The 19,194-nt window shown below is 45.2% G+C and overlaps 1 protein-coding gene across 1 annotated transcript in view; it reads left to right on the forward strand.

Moving 5' to 3' along the window:
• The first annotated feature begins 12,742 nt into the window (after positions 1-12,742).
• RASGRF1 (Ras protein specific guanine nucleotide releasing factor 1) overlaps positions 12,743-19,194 on the forward strand; it is a 54,687-nt gene continuing 48,235 nt past the window's right edge. Inside the window, exon 1 of the mRNA XM_081965181.1 lies at positions 12,743-13,386. Coding sequence (XP_081821307.1) covers positions 13,123-13,386 — 264 coding nt within the window. The 5' untranslated portion in view covers positions 12,743-13,122. The remainder of the gene's footprint in view (positions 13,387-19,194) is intronic.

A 19,194-nucleotide genomic window follows, 5' to 3' on the forward strand; every position in this document is an offset into this window, starting at 1 on the left:
TGCATTTCTAGGCTGAAATTTGTATTTTTTTAAAAAAATATATATTTTTAATAGTAATTTAATAGTGTAACAATTACAATGAGAACAACAACAAAGACCCATTGGTGGTTATAGAGTGAGAGAAGAGTATACATAGTGTGGTGGTGCTGCTTATTAAAATTGACCAAAAATAATGAAAACAAAAGGGGAAAACTAGTTAACAAAAAGAAAATGTTCCTTATTCTCTTTGTGTCGTAGCAATGTAGAATTAATTCTTTTTAATAAGCTTTTTATTCAATCCGGACCATATGGAAGCTTTTATTGCTTCCCCTTCTCGTTTTTAGAATAGAAAGATGTTTTGTAACAGACTCGGCTGCTCCTGATTGCCTCTGTTTCCCTTCTGGCGCCTTCCCTGACTGCTCCGCTCACCGCAGCTCTTTCACTGGGCCTGAGTTTTCTTCCTGGGTGGAAACTCTATAACGTTTTCAAGGAGGCCCAGCCGATTCGAGGTCTTTGCTATTTCTTTTAGCTATTTAAAATTGGCCTTTCACTTTATGAAGATATTTGATTGATCTTGCTTGTTTTTAATCAAGAGTTTTGTTAAAATTATAAGAATTTATGTTCTCTTGCACCAAAGTTTTCACTTTTTTAATATGGATGGACCTTGACAGACTTGAACCCTGGGACCTTTCTAACAAAATGAAATTCTATGTAGAGAAAAGTAAAGTTCTGCACTTACTTAGACAAGAAAAACCAAAAGGACACATATATAGACTGGGTGAAACCAGGCTTCATAGCAGTGACTGAGAGAGGGATCTTGGAGTCTTAGTGGACAACCAGCTAAATATGATCTAGCAGTGTGTGGCGGCAGCCAAAAAAGCCAACATTGCCTTTAAAAAGCCAACATTGCATTAAGAGAGGGATACAATCAAGATCAAGTGTGATAATAATACCATTCTTTAAAGCCTTAGTAAGACCACTCCTAGAGTTCTGCATCCAGTTTTGGTCACCACACTCTAAGGAAGATGTTGAGACTCTAGAAAGAGTGCAGAGAAGAGGAACAAATATGATGAGGGGAGTGGAGACTAAAACAAACAATGAACGGTTGCAGGAACGGGGCCTGGCTAGTCTAGGGAAGAGAAGGACCAGGGGAGACATGATAGCAGGGGTCCAATATTTGAGGGGCTGCCCCAGAGAGAAGGGGCTCAAGCTCTATTCCAAGGCACCTGAAGGCCAGACAAGGAATAATGGATGGAGACTGATCAAGGAGAGATTCAACCTGGAAATAAGGAGGAATTTTCTGACAGAGCAATAAACCTATGGAACAGAAGTTGCCTTCGGAAGTTGTGGGAGCTTCATCACTGGAGGCTTTCAAGAAGAAATTGGACTGCCAATTGTCAGAAATGGTGTAGGGTCTCCTGCTTGGGTGGTGGGTTGGATTAGATGACCTACAAGGTCCCTTCCAACTCTGTTAATTTGTAATCTAATATCTGGAATTAGTTTTCCCATTTAGTAAGGACCAGATTCAAAGTTGCAGATCCTGTGATGCCCCTATCAACCTTTTGAAAGAAACTCATAACCAGAAGTAGGTCATGCAAAAAAATTTCCACTTTCAATTTCCAAACATTAGGGGTGCTCAAACGTTGTGACATGCCTTGGGGATTGTAAAGATACTTTGGTTATTTTAATATAACTTAGATGTGCTTGGTAAGTAACTACATAAATATCATAACTTTTAAACATTTTGTTTGTTTCATACGTAGCAATTTGATATTTGGCAGGAAATATCTTTCAAGAGATGTCTGGAGGATTAAAGTCTCCCATCCTGACGACTTCGTGTTTTTGGAGACTTTGTGAATGTAACCTGCCTCTCTGGTGGTCTGTAGCCGATTCCCCAGCAATGTATCTTTGGCATTGGCTTGCCCACTTGGACTTAGATTTCCACACACCTGTTATTGTCAATCCAGGGGATCTCTGTACAGGTATCCCCATTCTTGGCATTCAACACTGCGCCACTTCTCTCCTGTATAGCCTGTTTCCCTGAAACCCATTATCCCCACTGCTGGAAGCTCCACTGCTTCTGTAGTCCCTTTTATATTACACCTGCATTTCTGCTTCCTGCCATCCACCTGCCCAGCTTTTTTTAAAAAAACAATTTTATTGGTTTTTTAAAACATTTATGGGGAAAGGGTGCAAAGGTGCATAACAAATTTTGGCAACCCCCGTGCTAGTGGTGGAAATCCGTCCAAATCTCACATTTTTTTCAATTTTGAAAACAACATTTAAAAGATAAGCATATACAGAATTCTTACATTATATCAATCATGTGTTCAATCATCTCATTCTTTGTCACTTTCTAGTATCTCAACAATTACAATAATATTTCAAATACATTTATTTTTGTGATCTGAGCCTTTTTGATATTGCTCCCTCCTCCCTGTCCCCAGATGGAGCCATGCCCCCCTCCCCCATATCTTGTACATTGCTGCATTTTTCCCCACCTCCCTTATTTTCATCCTCTAGGAGAGAAAAATGTTTTTAGTGAAGGCTTCAGCCTCTTCCACTGTGTTAATTCTAATTGTTTCCCTCCCAGAAAATCAGCATTCCCTCTGGCAATAACCATCTAAACCAAACTCCTTTATTGTATAGTTTCTTTGCTAAGGAGGAATACTTCCTCCTTCTTTCTCTAATTTTTTTCGGAATTTGCTTAAGAATGGTAATTTTTTTATCTTGATATTTTAATGGTCCCTCCCTTTGGGCCCCTAGCACCTCATCCCTTGTGGTCCTCCTAAGAAATTTCACATGTACCTCCCTTGGAACGTTATGGGTTCTAGCATATGCTGAATTAATCCTAGAGACCAGATCCATGTCCCACCACAACTGTTCTTTATTTGTCTTGATATATTCTGCTAAAAGTGTACTCATAATATCCTTAAGATTTTCATTCTCTGTTTCTGGTAGGTTCTGGAATCTGAGAAAAAAGGACATTCTTTCAAATTCTATTTTTGCCATAAGGTTATCCAGGTCTAAATTTCCCTTCCGGACTGCCTTAATCTCCTTTTCCAGCCCAGACGTCCCCTCCTCCAACACCACAATTCTCTGTTTATTTTCTGTAATATGATGTTGTACCCCTCTGAGTTCGTCTCTGAGATCTGCCACCTCCTTCTTCAGCTCGTTTTGACTCCTCATAATTTCCTGAAACATTTGGTTGACAGATAATTCTTTTGGGCTCTCTCCAGCCCCTTCTTTTTGTAACAATGAAGTAATTTTGGTCTGCTGCATGGTTGGACTGGAGATTGCAAAGACAGGGGTTGAAAATGACTTGCTCGTTGGTGGCTTTTTAGGCCCCATTTGTCTGAATTCAGAGATGATAAGTCTTTTACAAAGAAAATGGCATCAGCGGAGTGCACAGCCGATCCGATCCAAGGTGGCAGGCAAAACCGAAAGTGAGAAGTTAGTTCTCCTTCACTGTTCCAAGGCACGGAGATACCCCCAAAAGGGGAAAGTCAAATAATCAAAGTCCAGGAAGACCACGCAATAGGAGAAGCCTAGAGCGCCTTCAGGGGAGGTTTTAAGACAATACCAGAGACTTCCCCCCCCCCGAAGGTGTTTTCAAAAGGCAGACTTCATTTATAAGTATAAAAACAAAGACGGGGGGGGGAGTGTTCTGTCCTGGCAGCCAGCAACAGCCAAGCCGGCAACAGCCAAGCCGCGCCTGATTGGCTAAGACGCGGCTTGGCTGAGCGCGGGCTGTCAAGGACAGCTGATTGGTTTGCCAATAAATAGCTGTCAGGCAGGAGAAAGCGATCCCTTGCTGTACATAGTTGGTTGTTACGTTAATAAAGCTGTTCAGTTCTCCTCAGAACGCGTCCTGCCTCCTTCTTCGTCCTGACTCACAACACTGGCGACAAAGGTGGGATCCTGAGGCCACGCTGACATCGCTGACATCGCTAACAACCAGCGCTAGCTCTACCGGACGAAATTCCGCCGTTCCCTCCTCAGACCGGTGATTTTCTCCTGACGGCCATGGCGTCCATGCCGCCTTTCACTCCCTACGGGACAGCCGGCGAATCGTGGGCCGGCTTCCTCGAGCGTTTTGAGTGTTTTCTCATCGTGAATGGCAATCACAATTTGCCAATGGATGAGAAATCACTCAAAACGCTCGAGGAAGCCAGCCCACAATTCGCCGGCTGTCCCGTAGGGAGCGAAAGGCAGCATGGATGCCATGGCCATCAGGAGAAAATCGCCGGTCTGAGGCGTGGCTTGGCTGTTGCCGGCTTGGCTGTTGCTGGCTGCCAGGACAGAACAGGGAGAAGCCATCTTGACTCCTCCTTTCGCAGGGAGAAGAGGAAAAGTTTCCATTCTTTAAGAAAACAGCTCAGCAATCCCCTCTTGCAACTGTGATTTCGATCTTTCTCCCATTGTTAATTCAAATGGCAAGTCAGCCTTTGTTCTCTTTCCATTCCAATGTAGAGAGAGATAGTTTAAATGCCGCTTTGTCCGAGGGGGGGGGGAACACCCCCCTCTAATCTTCGGTTTCAAATAAGTTGAACACGAACTTACAGTTGTCTGCTGCTTATCCTTTAAGGGCTATTAAAGAGATCGGGATGGGTCCCCCTCCACCAGCATTCAGCCGCTCCTAGATTAACTCCTTCCTCCCGGGAATCCATTCGGCGAAAGAGCGGACAGCCCGAAGCTGTACCATGCCCCCCCTCTGCTCCTTGGCTCCTAGGTGAGGCTAAAAACACCCCCGTTGGCTGCTGCCGAGTCCGGGGGGGTTCAGCAAGCCACCCTTTGGCAGGAAGACCCCACCAAGGCCCCTTGTGCTCCCTACGGAGCCAACCGAGGAGACGAGCGGCGGACAACACGTCCATCCCCAGCAGGAACCGGAAGTGATCTCCACCTGCCCAGCTTATTGTCTGACCACCGACATTGATGTGCATCAGCATTGAAGATAATGGAAGGAACTCTCTGGGTTCACATCACCCTTTCCCATTATTTCATTTCTTTCTTGTTCAATAATGATTTCCATATGTGTACTTTTTCTTCTGAGAGATGAATTCCATCTCCACCAAGCACATCTTTTCCTTTCCCTTGCTCAGTGTTTGCTTCTATTGCTAAGACCTTCCGGGGGCCCAAGCCCTTCAGGCTCTTCCCCAAAGCCATAAAATACTTCTTGACATACTGAGGACACCAAGGCAATGTGAACATGGACAAAGAGAATGGATTCAGGAACTGGGGTACAGCATAGAGCCTGAGATGAATGACCTGGGCAACAAATGTGAGTTTCTGTGATCCTCAGGAGGGAGTTGCCTACAATCACAACCTTCCTTTTCTTCTTCTTAGTGATTTGGGATGTATCACTTCCACTTGGATCAATGAGAGAGCTACAAGTCTGAAGTCTTCTGTAGTTGACCCTTGTTGGTAGCATCTTCCTCAAAAGCTAGAATTGGTTGGGGGGGTGGTTTGTTTTGTGATGATTTTGTTGCTGATGGCAAGGTGTTGCCATCATCTTTATTCTCATTCTCTGGAGAAATTGTAAGGTTCACATTGCTCTGATGCCTACAGAGAATAACAGCATCCAAACTACTGTTCAAGAAGACTTCATATTAACTAATGAGATGTAGTTATGATGCTCTGGCCTCTAGTTTATCAACCTTTGACTTAAGAACTCCTCACTAAATAATAGTTTGCACAGATGTCCACTTTTTTTCTGGAAAAAGCTGATCTACAACTATGATATGTATTACAGTTGCACTTGATACCTGGGAGGCAAACCAAGCTGAGGTTAGACATTGGGAGGCAAGATATGTGAATACATCCAGCAAAAACAACCATCTAGGTGCTCAGCTCTCCCCACTGGGCCACAGACGCAAGAAGACAAGCCCTGCAGTTGAGGGAGAAAGGAAAAGAGACGTCCCCTGGGAAGACAAACTCTTGCGTGCCTGGCTTCTCTTCCCACAGTTGTCCAGTGGCAACAATACATGCCAATACATGTGGCATGTATTGTGCAGGACTGGCAATGGAACCACAGTGTAGCAAACCTCAAGGTCAGATGAGACTGAGAGGAAACATCTATCAGCAGAAGCCATTTGACAGTTTGGCAGAAGGATGGAAAGAGGGAAGACCAATCATCAGCAACCTTGCAAACGCAGATCATGCATTCAGCCAGGGGTGGAGTAATTTGATGCCCCGGGCCAGTCTATTCAGAAGTCCAAAGTAGCACCTCTCATAATCTGAAGGCAGGGACATTTCCTTCACCTGCTCCAACATTGTACTAGCAATCTGCCATCCCCTTTCTGGTCTCTCAATTTTGACCCAGAAAAGAATCATGGGCAGGAAGCTTCTGGGTGTGACACAACAGGAAGTCTCTTATTAGGGAGAAATGGAGCCTCTTCGTGCCAAGACACCTTTATGGTGCAGTCTAATGGCCTCCATAAATATGGTCTGTGCAAGGATAGAATAAGGATCTGGCTTCTACTTTGTTTGTGATTTGCATAACAGAATAGGTAACAATGGACTTCATCATCCTGACCGTTAGCCATACTTGTCAAGGAGAGACCTCTTACCTGCCCTCATTCCTAGCAAGGCTCCTTTTGAAGTATCAATGTGAGGAATGTACAGACACTATTTCCATCTCTGAATAGAAGTAATCTTCATGTTTTAGTATATAAAACAGGTCCATCAACTTGTCTTAACTGGAAAAGCTACAGAATACACAGGAACTGCACACAGGAAGTTGGTATTAGCAGCAAATCATATTGGGAGAATATTTATAGCAGTTTTGCATATGCAAGAGAAAGTCAAGCTACTCTCCTCCCAAAATCACATTATCTTGGTAAGTTTAAATATAACATCTCTAGTACAGAGCCTGCTATGCAGCACTTTTGAAAGGAAGAGCAATGAAGGAAAGGAGGCGAGAGGAAACCGCCCCTCTTTCCTATGTTGAAGTGTGCAGCAAACACATTCAAAGGATAATTAGACCGAAAGAAATGACAGCTGGAATCAAAATTGGAGCCCAGATCATTAACAATTTGCCATATGGAGACAACCCTACTTTGTTAGCAGAAATTAAAGGAGACCTGGAATCACTCATTGGAAAATGGAAAGTGGACTATTAAATACTAAAAGGCAAAGATGTTAACTGTCCTGGCCCCTGAATATACTGAGGTGGGAGGAGAAGTAAGAAGACTGGTCTTAAAGAGGAAGGCAATGACAGGCTCGATCCTGAAGAAGGTTTCAACCAGAACAATGATTAGAATAGCTTAAACCATGGTCCATCCAGTGAAAACGATGGCTCTGAAAAGTGGAGGCTGAGAGGAAAATGGTAGAAAGAAGACAGAATTATGAGCTTTGCAGAAGGTTATCCTGAGTGCAGCACAACCCAATACTGTAAATCATTCCTGGACCAAACTGAGGTTGATCAGTGCTTCCTTGATTAACAAGCAGAAGATCAACTGCTTTAGGCATGTGATGGAAGAGAAGGACAGTGATGTTTGGCAAGAGTGCAGAGAGTTCAATAGAAGGGGAAGACAACAAGTATCTGAATGGACATATCAGGGATTATGGTCCTTGGCCAATTGAGACGGTTTTTGGCCGTATAATCACCATCCAGGAGCCAAGCCCAATTTGTTAACATTAATTAACTAACTAAACACAAAGACAAAAGTCACACAATGGAGAAACCTCTGGCACAGCCACATTTTCCAGTCAGAAAAATGTTCAACTTCTGGAAATCCTTTCTATGCTATGTTCAGGCAACTCCGTATAAAGCAGATTGGCAGCAGTACCAGACCTTTCTGATCTCATGATATGAGCAAGATTCAGGAGCTGTCAGCTTATTTCTGGTCCCATGATTTGAAACTGGGGCAATGCCTGTATGGGAACTCTGGCCTCATGGCCACGATGAGACAAATGTGGCTCCTAAAACAAGATTGCTAGTGCTGCAATTCATTTTACTTTGCCTCTGTACAAATTGGAAATGCGAAAATTGCCTTGGATCTGCAGTAGCTGGGGGTTGGACACTGATTGGATGACATTTTCTAGCACTCCTATTGGTCAACTGGAGGGGAGAATTGATTGGCTCATGGTGTTCCTGGGCATCCTCCTTGTTTCTAAGTCTGTAGAAGTGAAGATGATTACAAATCAGAATAACGAATAACAGAGTTGGAAGGGGCATTGGGGGTCTTCTACTGAAGTCCAATGCCCTGCACAAGCAGGAAACCTGCACCATTCCAGACAAATAGTTGTCCATCTCTGCTTAAAGCCCACCAGTGATGGAGCATCCACAAATTCTGAAGGCAAGCCATTCCCATTTCTCCCTACAGCCTTGCGAACGGGGTCAGGCAAGGTCCTGCTTCGGTCTTCATGCGTTCCAAAGCCCCCCTTTCCCTCTGAATCCTCCTCTTGGGAATCGTCCTGAGTTGGCCTTCCAAGTCTGCCGAGAAACGAATATGCCATCAAGGGAGTGCGGCTTTTGGAGAGAGAAAAAATGTTCCAGAGACTTTGGTGCTTAAACTGGCAAATAGGGTAGCCTGAGACCTCGCACACCAAGCTCTTTCTGATGGTTTTTGCTTTAAGGCAACCTTTGCTTGATTGTAATCCAGATTGCTCAAAACACTGAAGAAAATTCCCATTTTTGTTTTGATCACATAAGTGGCTGCAAAAGTCTCACTTAAGTATTCGATCTTGTGGGAAGCAGATAACCTTCCTCCAAAACTTGAATATAGTGATTCAGATTGTAATCAGTTTTTATAATTAATATAGTTCTTCTATATAGATAGCTACACGGGGGAAGCTCCTGGGTGCCTGAACTGAGCTTCTCAAAGAATTTGACTCAGTCAGTCATAAGCCTGGGAGGTCTCAGCTGGCCCGGAAGCAACATTTGGGAGGCAACCCCATGGCTCCTTGAGCTGCTCTGGATGCCGGTGGGATTCAAGGGGCTCCTTATCTCCCCTAAAGCCAGCCAGGCTGTTGCAGGACTGCCGCTCCCGTCACTTTTGCTCTCCCCCCCCCCAGAGCTGGTGGGAGGGCATACTGGGGTCCCTTCCAGCAAACAATTTGTTGCCGTGCTTTCCCTCTGCCTGTGCCTGCCCCGTCTGTGTGGTCCTGATGCTGGCATTCTCCCGTAAGGCACCAAAGGCCTGGCTGTTCCCCTATTCAAGGCCTCAGGGGAAGCTTGCTGGCTAAATGTTGCTTTCCCAGTTTGGGACTACTGTTTTAACCTGGGATTTTGGGGGTTGGAGTATGAAATTGTTGGTTCTTCAATCCGCCCAGAGTTGCTGGTGTGGGACTGGCTGCCATAGAACAATGTTTGTGCAGTGCAGTGGCGCATGGCTGCAGAGGCAAAAGAAGCTCCTCTAATGCACAGACATTGCCTGAACACGACAATATTCTTTGGGGTTAGTGGTCTGGAGTACACCTCATTTGCTCCCCTGGCTGCCTGTTTCACATAGTTATTTCTAGGAGAGAAGGACAAGGGAGAGGGTTCTAGTCAGGTTTTTGGATTTATTCATGATATATGTACTCAAACTTTTTCTGTTTCAAGTCTTATTTATTTTTGTTTAATGAAGTAGAAAACATTAGTGATTAGCTGCTCTGACAGATATATTAAAGATTTGTTCTGTAATCATTAGCTGACATTTTTATCATATTGTTTATTCATTTGCTAATCCTATTGTTCATTCATATTTATCACTGTATACTATATACAATGCTTATTTATGTATTTTCAGGAATTTCATTTATTTATTTATGTAGCATTTTTCCAGAGTTCAATATTTTTTTACTGTTTTCTGTATCATGGTTTACTAAATATTCAATTTTAGAAAGATTATCAGGAGTTCTTCACTGTTTAACGATGAGAATTAGGAGGAAATAAATTATTTTTTAAAAAAATGTTATTTCATACTGTAGGCCTGGAATAGCAGAGTGAGAAAACCTGAAAGCATCTGATCAGTTCTGGTTCTTTTCCCTACAAGGGTGTTTGAGAGATCTGTTGGGCCCAGAGAAGTCCTTTCTTTTCCAGTCCTCCTGCTAACATGCTTCCAGTCCCAGCACCCTTCCTGGTTTCTAGACAATTCCTGGATGTTACCATGGTGATTCATGACCTAATTTAAAGTCACTGGAGTGGTACCCACATTTTCCCATCAAATTCACATCATCTCTCCAACATTCTTCCAGTCTATTTAAAGAAGTCACAATCTGGGTCAGTGGTAAGAAATGGGAGGCATTTACTACCATCGGCCTGCACACACACACACACACACACACACACACACACACATCAAATAGACCAAGGGCTAAGAGGTCACAACTTAGTTTGATATTCAGTTATCTTGCTTAGATAGTTTGCTATCAAGACATCAATATAAAGTGGAATTCCATCCCCATTTTCGATCTTGCTGCCTTACCATCCCTAAGAGTGCCCTCATGACCTCTGGGAGCTCTTTTGAGGTAATTCCTCACTGCACAGTTCCACAGTACCAAGATGCCTAAAACAGGGGTACATTGTTTGTGTAGTCTTGTTAAAACCATGTTTCATGCCTCCATGAAATCTAAACATTATATTCAATGATGCATAAGAGCTTTCTAGTCCTTGGACATTATTCTCCATGCAGAATAGAAATAAAGGATTGTGTTGGGCGTAGGATAATGTACCATAGAGATGAGCGGATCTGGCAATTTTGTTAAGATGTTTAATTTAATACCTGGAACAGTAAAGTGGATAATGGGCCAGAACAGAGACTGGCAGTTGATCGTTTGGAGAGCGCAGACTCCTGCATGACACAATCTAAGTTCTGATTGGATGCTGGGTGTAAAGGGGGAGTTTCCCTTTTTTTCCCGCCTTTTTCTTCTTCTGTGTGTGCTCTGAATGCTGTTCTGTGATTTACTTCATGATTTACCTCATGATGTAGCCATGTGCCTGACTATCTTGTCTAATGTAAATAGAAAGGTTAAATATATTTATTTATGTCAAACTAAAAGTTTGTGTTAGTGTCTCTGACTTCATCTGGGCACCTGCTGTGAAAATTTCCCTGACAAATTTTCATGTAGTCCTGCTGAGCTGATGTGCCTCTTCCATGGTGCCTAGCAGGAAAGGCTGCCTCAAGAGATGAGGGACTCTTTTTTGCTGGAGGTGTTTCAAATGAATCTAATGGCCCTTTCTCGGGGTTAACAATATTGTGGATTACTGCACTGCGTAGAGAGGTAGGACTAGATGGTCTCCAAGGTCCCATCCGATACTTACATTCTGTGTTTTATTTTCAAAAATCACCTAATCCCAGCTCTTGGATGGTCAGAAAGCATCCGTGGTGAATCCTTTTGCAATTTCATTCAACAAGTTAAATCTGTTTTCCACAGTAAAGCCCCCATTAAGAAACAAACTGCAATTGAAGCCCCCTCTGCATTAATGTTTAGGAATTGGCCAAAACATACCAGCCTTTTAATGTGTTCATGGTTTAATGGTCGATGTGCAGGTGCTAAGATTGCATATAATTTTAAAATTATGTTCTCACGATAATTGTATTTTTATAATCCAGGCAACCTATTAATGGGGTGGGAATACACCGTTCTCCTGGGGTTCTCCAGAGCAGCTGCTGTGATTATTTTCATGGTCTTTATGATGTCTGAAGAGGTTCTCACCATCTACCCAACTTGACTCTTGAATTAATCCTTCTGAAGTCTGGGACAATGCACATAAACTGGCCAGGATGAATTTCTCCAACTCCCGTAACTCCCTTTTCCCATTTGCACCCAATTTTGCCAGCATCACACAAACCAAGTTGAGCACATTGTCCAAAGTAACCACCTGGGTCTTGAAGAGATCTAGGGAAGCTGATCCTGTTGGGGGAATCTGGCTAGTGTTCTGGGTAGAGAATTTACTGCTTTCACCTCCTCTTGCCCAACTGGGCATCCCATCCGACTCAGATCCCCTTGCTGCAAGAAGGGCCAAAAGCGAAGGCAGAAGTCTTTATGATCGGAGGCGGAAGAAAGGAGTCGATTGGGGAAAGAGGCGCCTCTCTCGGGCAGGACATTCAGCGTTTCCCAGGCTCTGCCATTGGGTCCCTCCTGAGGCTGCCTGCCTTCTGCTTTGTCAATGGCGACGCTAGAAAGTGGCATGGAAACTAAAGGGGCTGCCTAAGAGGGCATGGAAACTTTCTAAAAGAGGTTGGAGGGAGCCTGCACAGTGGAGGCAGATGGGAGTCTGGGAATTTGGCTGACTAAAATGGGAGTCGGGAATGGAGTTTAGGAATGTAACTTCCTCAGAAGTGGCCTTGATGCCGGCGGGAAGGAAAGGAAAGGATGCCGCTTCTCCCGTCCTGGGAGGCTGGACTGGAATGAGCTTAGCGGCTGTTCCTGCGGATCTTGTGGTTTGACCCTTGGATAAGAGATCCGGACTCTTAGCCGCCCCGGCCCGGCTGTGGACGGCGCTTTACTCCCCGGACCCTTCCTTTGCACACCGGCTTGACGCACGGGGCGCCCGCTGGGCTGGGACGGCCCGCCGGCCACGAGATGACCCAGGGCTTCGGGGGACCCAGGCGAGGATGGCGAACTTCCCCTGCTGGGGACACCGGCATTCCCGGCAGCCGCGGCTGATCGAAAAGTCCCGCCCCGCAAAAGGCGCGGGGAAGGGCAGGGTCCTCCCGACCGGCTCCTTGGCGTTGGGAGGCGCCAGAGGGAAGCTAAAAATAAACCTCGGCTCAGGCGCGCCGCCGCGGTTGCCAGGACGGGCTTCGTGCGCCGGCCCCGGTGGGGAGAGCGCCGGTCTGCTGGGCTGCCACCGCCCCGCCCGGCCCGGGACCCCCGAGCCCCTCTGGCGGCGGCGCAGGCCGGGAGTCAGGAGGGCAGCGGCGGCGCTCCTTCTCCCTCGGGCTGGCCGGCGGGGCGCGCGCAGCCTCCCAGCGCCGCCAGGCTGCCGCAGTTTGCCGCTGTCCGCGGTGCTGAGAGCTGGTCGGAGCGCGGCGGCGGCGCTGTCCGCAGTGCTGGCCGTCCAACCTGCCGCTCAGGTGCCCGCGCTGAGCCAGGCGGCGGCGGGAATGCGAGAGGCGGGCCGACGGCGCGAGGGGCTCCGGCCTGCTGGGGCTCCGCTGAGCCGAACGACGTTGCGGTTGCTGCGGCTGTGAGCTCCCCTGTGCCCACACTATGCAGAAGGCACTGCGCCTGAACGACGGGCACGCCGTCTACCTGGGGCTGCTGGCCAAGAAGGAAGGGGCCCGACGGGGCTACCTCAGCAAGAGGAGCTCTGACAACACCAAATGGCACCCCAAGTGGTTCGCCCTCCTCCAGAACATGCTTTTCTACTTCGAGAACGACTCCAGTTCGCGGCCGGCTGGCCTCTACCTGTTGGAAGGGTGCCTGTGCGACAGAGCACCTTCACCCAAGCCCAAGGATGCACTGGAGAAGCAGGTGGGACGGGAGCATCTTGGGGGGGAGGGGGAGGGGGCACACGGATGGAGAAGCAGAGAGAGGCTGGGGAACTCTGAGCCCAGCCAGCCGCTTTGGGGTCTCCTCTGCATAGGGGAGATTATGTTGGAGAGTCTCTCAGCAGCTGCCAGGTGCATTTGCCCCTCCCCCACCCCCCTCTGCCTAATAAGCAGCATCAGAAGCTGGTCCTCCCCCCTTCAGCACCGCAGACTCAAAGGGCGAGAGCTTCCCCTTCCATCCAGAAAATAAGTTACTGTGAATGGAACTGCATGTTCCTTTATAAAATTAAGTATTAACCTATCCAGTTAATTAGTCAGCATACTAAAATACAAGGCTCCAAGTGGAGGGTGTTGCAGGAGGAGAGCTCAGTTAGTCTTTGTGACATAAAAATTAATGAAAGAAAGAGTCTAGTAACATCTTTTCAGATTAAAAGCATCAATAAAAGCTTATGACTTTTAATAAAATTGGTTTACTGGAAAAAGTGCCACCAAACTCCTCTTGATTTTCTGGACGGAGGAAAGGGGGAAACTGTGCTCATCTGCAGCCATTCACACTCCCCTTCCTTCACATCGTTTCTGGCCCAAGTGGCCAGCTGCCAGAACACGGGGCAGGAGACGTCTAGGCCAGTGAGGTCCTCAAGAAAGCTCACTGCTTTCTTGGCACCTTCTTCCTCAGGGGTGCTTTGAGCAAACCAACTCAACTGTGAAGTCCTAGATCATCCTTTGCTGCAGATGATTACAATGGACTATCTGTTACTCGGGATTTCTATGGACACAATAGTGTTCCACATCTTGGTTATTTAAAGCACTTTTCCTGTCTCAGTTCAACACCAAAACAACTGCATTAAATTACAATTAAAGGGCTGCCTGCAACTGATTTACGGCTACAGGATTATTCCAATCAGCCTTATTTCTGTTCCATGTATATGCACATGTTTCTGGGGGACCATTTCTGAGTTTTCATGATGGGTCGTCATCTCAGTTCTGCTTAAGTGTAAGTCATGAGTAGGAAAGCATTGCTTTTTAAAAAAGAATGGACGTTTTAAAGAAAATATTGGACAACCCTTTTTCTGAAATGGTATAGGGTCTCCTGGCTTGAGAGGTAGGTTGGACTAGAAGACCTCTGAGGTCCCTTCCAACTCTGTTATTCTGTTAAAAGTCAAAGAGCTCCCGCTAGCTGAATAGGCAGGAAGGACTCAGCAACCTCTGGCCCTCCGTTTTCTTGCTGCAGAGGTGAACCAGATGCAGAGAGAAACACACCAGGTGACTTCTAATTTCCTGAAAATGCGTTACAGTTTCTTCCTATCTCTTATTCTTCAAAAAGCCTCCCTCTCACCTCATTTTGGCCCTTCTGATGTGGGTACCCTATCCATACAGGCAGCCAAGCATTTGTGTTCGTGTCTCTGCCAATCCATTAGGCGGTAGCACCAGAGGGAGGGGCTGGGGGGCTGGGAGGGAGCTCTGCTCAATTGCCAAACACCCTGAGCTGTCTAGTCGTGCACCAAGAAGAAGGTTGGGAAGTTTGAAATGGCCTCATGGCTTGTCCAGTCTACATGATGGACTCATGAGGCATTCCTGGAGTCGGAGCTTTGTTTTCCACTGTTTTCATTCCAGAAGCAGGAACACATTTAGATAGTTCATTGTATTTATTTTGTACAATACAATAAAGGCTATATATAGCACACATTTTGCCTCACAGTAGCCACCAACCAAATGGGGTTTTTCTGCAGCACCACAAATTCAATCATTTCATTTCCACTCCCAGTTTGAAAGCAAAACCTCCAAACAGAAAAAGGGGCTTTGCTTTCTCTTGGTGGGAAGAATTGCAGGCTTTCAAAGGATCAGCAACACCAGGCAATCCACCGGCTGCTCAGAGCAGGGATTCCGCCTGAAGCCTCCTGGATGATGGGTCATGCCTGCCACTTTCAAATGTCTTCGAGGGGATTGTGGCTAACATCTCTTGGGATTTGCTTTAAATCCCAGACCCTGGAACAGGAGTGGGTAGGCTTTGGGCTACCTGACCTCCTCAGGTGCTTCTGGCCCTGTGGCTCCACTTAGTTTCCAGCTCCATTCCACTTTGCTGCCCTCCCCTTTCTCTGCCTGCCAGCTATTTGCCCCTCTCCTCCTCCTCGGAGGGGGCCCCTCTGAAATCCATCCAATCAAGTGGGGGGGTGTTCACCTGTCTATAGTGGTCTTTTTATTTGCAGAAGATTGGAAATTATATTTTTGTTGATGCAGATTAACATTTTATTTTTGCCAGCCATGTCACTGTGATCAGTATAATTACATCTTTTTTACGTGAACAATATTTGTCTATCCTATTCCTGCACCTTTGATCTCTGTCTTCATCCATCAAGCTATTTGCAAATTTCCCAGTAGACATTCTACAGGTAGTCTACAACTTATAATCATTCATTTGTTGACCATTTAAAATTACAACATCAATGAAAAAATGACTTCCCATTTTTTTACATTTATGACTGTTGCAGCATCCGCACGATCATATGATCAAAAGTTGGATGCTTGGCAACTTGTATGTATTCTCTAAAATTCTGGATCTTTCTGCTGTACTTGTGATTGTTTCTCCACAACATGTCCTCTTCTATTCTGCTCCTTTGGCTGCCTTCCCTTTGTTCTCATCTGGAGAGTCTGTGCTCTTAGCATCTCCTTTTTAAATGATTTCTGTCCACCTTGTGCTCATCTTCTCATTTACATCTCATTGTTCCATGTGGATTAAAACCCACTTTCTGGTAGATATACTTTCAAGATGAGTTTGATTTCCTTGGTTCCACACCCCACTATTACTGCTGCATCCATTGGGCTTAGTAGGATTTCCTGATTGATCCATTAAACAAGGGAAGTTGAAGTTCTTCTACCTTCTGAAAGAGAAAAGTGCCAGAAAAATAGTAAGTTGGTGATTTCCTCAAAGGGCCATACTTGGCAGAGTTTGCCTGCTAACATACAGCATGTCAGGGCAGTTAAAGCCTCCCATCATTACCACTACATGTCTGGAAAGATCTTTGCTTTTTGTAATCACTTTCATACTTTTTTCCATAGTTGAATTACATAGCAAGATATAACATTTATAAGCACTGATTTTATTCACCATTCTGCATACTTTAAACAATGTACTCTCAACAGCACCAGCAAGTGCTTTTCCTTGAATTGTGCTGTAGATTTTATAGCTCAACTCCTCCTCCTCTCTTTCTTTTTTTTTTTATTAAAAGAGTTTTGTACAAACAGATTTTCCCCCTTTTCACCCCCCCGCCATACAATGTAAATCTCATACAAATGCTATACCCCCCCAACCCCCCCGCAAAAATTCACATTCAAATATTATACCAAATACTTTGCCCCCTCCCCTCCCCCCGTCTTAAAGTAAATTACTCGTAACCCCTCTCCTCCCAACAAACACAATATAAATTTCTCTTAGATTAATAATAACACGTTGATCCCATTTTCTAAGCTAATTTAACATCTATAACTCTTAATATAAATTTCTCCTAGAATAACAATGTTTCGTTAATCCCATCTTCTAATTTATTCATACATATATATTGCCCCGCCCTCCACCCTAACCCTCCCCCACCTCCCACACAAACCCACCCCCCTGACTTCCGCTGTATACCACTCTAACAATTCCAAACATCCCATATATTATATCTCCTCTCTTTCTAAAACTTCTTTTGGAGTTTCATTTCTTCCTTCTCAGTCATGAGAGCCATCCTACCAGCTCTCCAAATATGATCTCATTTGATCATATTTCCCATATTGTGTTGGATAATGCCATGAGTTGAGCGAATATTCTTGATTTTCATTGTGTAATACGAAGATATAGTTATATAATTATTCTGTCTCCTTTATTTCTGCAGGATACAAATCCTTATTTCAAATTCTTCTAGAGTTTTATCTCCAATCTTAATAGGACGACCTTGGAAGTTTTGGATACTCCATCACTGGAAGTTTTCAAAAAGAGGTCGGACAGCCATTTGTCCAGAATGACATATAGGGTCTCCTGCTTGAGTAGGGGGTTGTTCTAGGAGATGCCCAAGGTCCCTCCCAGACGTATGTTCTAGGATTCAGTATAAAAGCTTCTCTATTGCCATGCTTCGGTGGAAAAGCTTCTTTGCTCCCTTACCTCCCTGCTCATCCTTTCTCCCCAGCCCTCCACTCCTCCTCTTCTTCCTCCTCCTCTTTCTACAGCCCATAAGTATTTATCCAAGGTTTTTAGTTGGAGTTGTCAATTTCATCTTGAAAGTTATCCTGATTAGGATAATCATACTTCACCACACATTTTTAACTACTCTTTGTGCCACGCAGGCTCCTGAAAACCAACCTCTCCCAGTCCATAGCATTTGTCTAAGTGGTCGGTTTAACTGGCAGTTTCCCTTGTCCTTTCCAGGCCTTGATGAATGGATGAGAAACCACCTGAAACTCCAGAATATTGATTTCCTTCCAGAATCCACCATGGATTCTGCACAATGATGCAGTTATAGCTCTTATTGCAGTATCATCTGTCCCCATACAGAATAGCAGAAAGAGAAAATTGACAGTTTGATCAATCTTGGAAATTGTTCTGTCACAATGCTAATCTGGGCTCCTGAGAGACAAACTTGTTTCATGAGATGTTGGATTTATTGTCATCTCTCATTTTTATTCCACATTGAAGGGAATCAGCGACTTCCAAGTCTGACTTTTTGCAGGATGAAGCTGGACTCCCTCTGCCCTTCAGAGGCCCACCCACCTGACTCCCTTTCTGGGGTCTCTGAAGACTGAGAGCCTCTTTTTTTTGTGAGAGTTGGAATTTGATTCTGAATTCCAAGGTACAAAATACTTTCTCCCTTTCTCATTTCTGGCTGTCCTTCTTGTCTCTTTTTTACAGGCACTCACACACACACACATCCCAGACACAGAGACACAGACAAACAGGAATATCAGTTCCTGTTATTATACCTCTTTTCGTTCATCCAGCATGCCTTTGCTCTCTATTATGACCTGACAGATGGTCACTCACTGTTCCCAGCTGTCTTCTCCTTCAGACATCAGAGCCTGCATTTGCTGCAAAGGTCTCCTTAGTTGTGCTTAGCAGTTGGATATGCACACCCTCAGTCTTGCATGGAGAGTGTCCTCCCTCTATTTTCTCTTGGGCTGAAGAAATAAAGGTTTTCTCAAGGCATAGGCTATTCCTTCTCTAGGAATGCAAGAGGAACACCATTTCCTCCCTCTGGCTCTAGCTCATGCTTCCCACAGCCCCCTCCCCAAAGAATCTATGCAGTATCCTGCATAAGCTATAAGCTAACCCTAATGTATCCTCCAGTACAGGCATGACTGCTGGTCTGAAGTTTTACCAAGTAGGTTAAGGTGCTAGTCCTGTGGATCCTTGCTTGGGAAGTGGTCCCCTATGCAAGCATGGAGATATTTGGAAGTGAGCAGAAACATGCAGTCCTTTGTTCACATTCCATCATTTTGGAAATCAGTTCTGATTTAAGATCAGAAAGAACGGCAGATCTTTTGCAGGATAAGGCCCTGTACACATTGGCATAGATGCATGCTGTGATTTGCTTCCCTTCACATACTCAGCAGTACCAGGGAGAAGAGCTATATTTAGATGAGAAAACCCTCATTTGCTTGGCCTCATCCGCAATGTTTCCAGGGTGCTGCTGAAACTGTATCCAGCAGGATGCCCTTGAAGAAGGCAAGACAGGTTGCAGGGGGGGGGGGATAGAGGGGATTAGAGACTCCCCAGTGCAAAAGCCTGGCCAGAATCAGGCTGGCTGATCAGCATCATGAG

Source organism: Natrix helvetica (assembly GCF_964273705.1).
Source record: "Natrix helvetica genome assembly, chromosome: 12".
Taxonomy (NCBI): Eukaryota; Metazoa; Chordata; class Lepidosauria; order Squamata; family Natricidae; genus Natrix; species Natrix helvetica.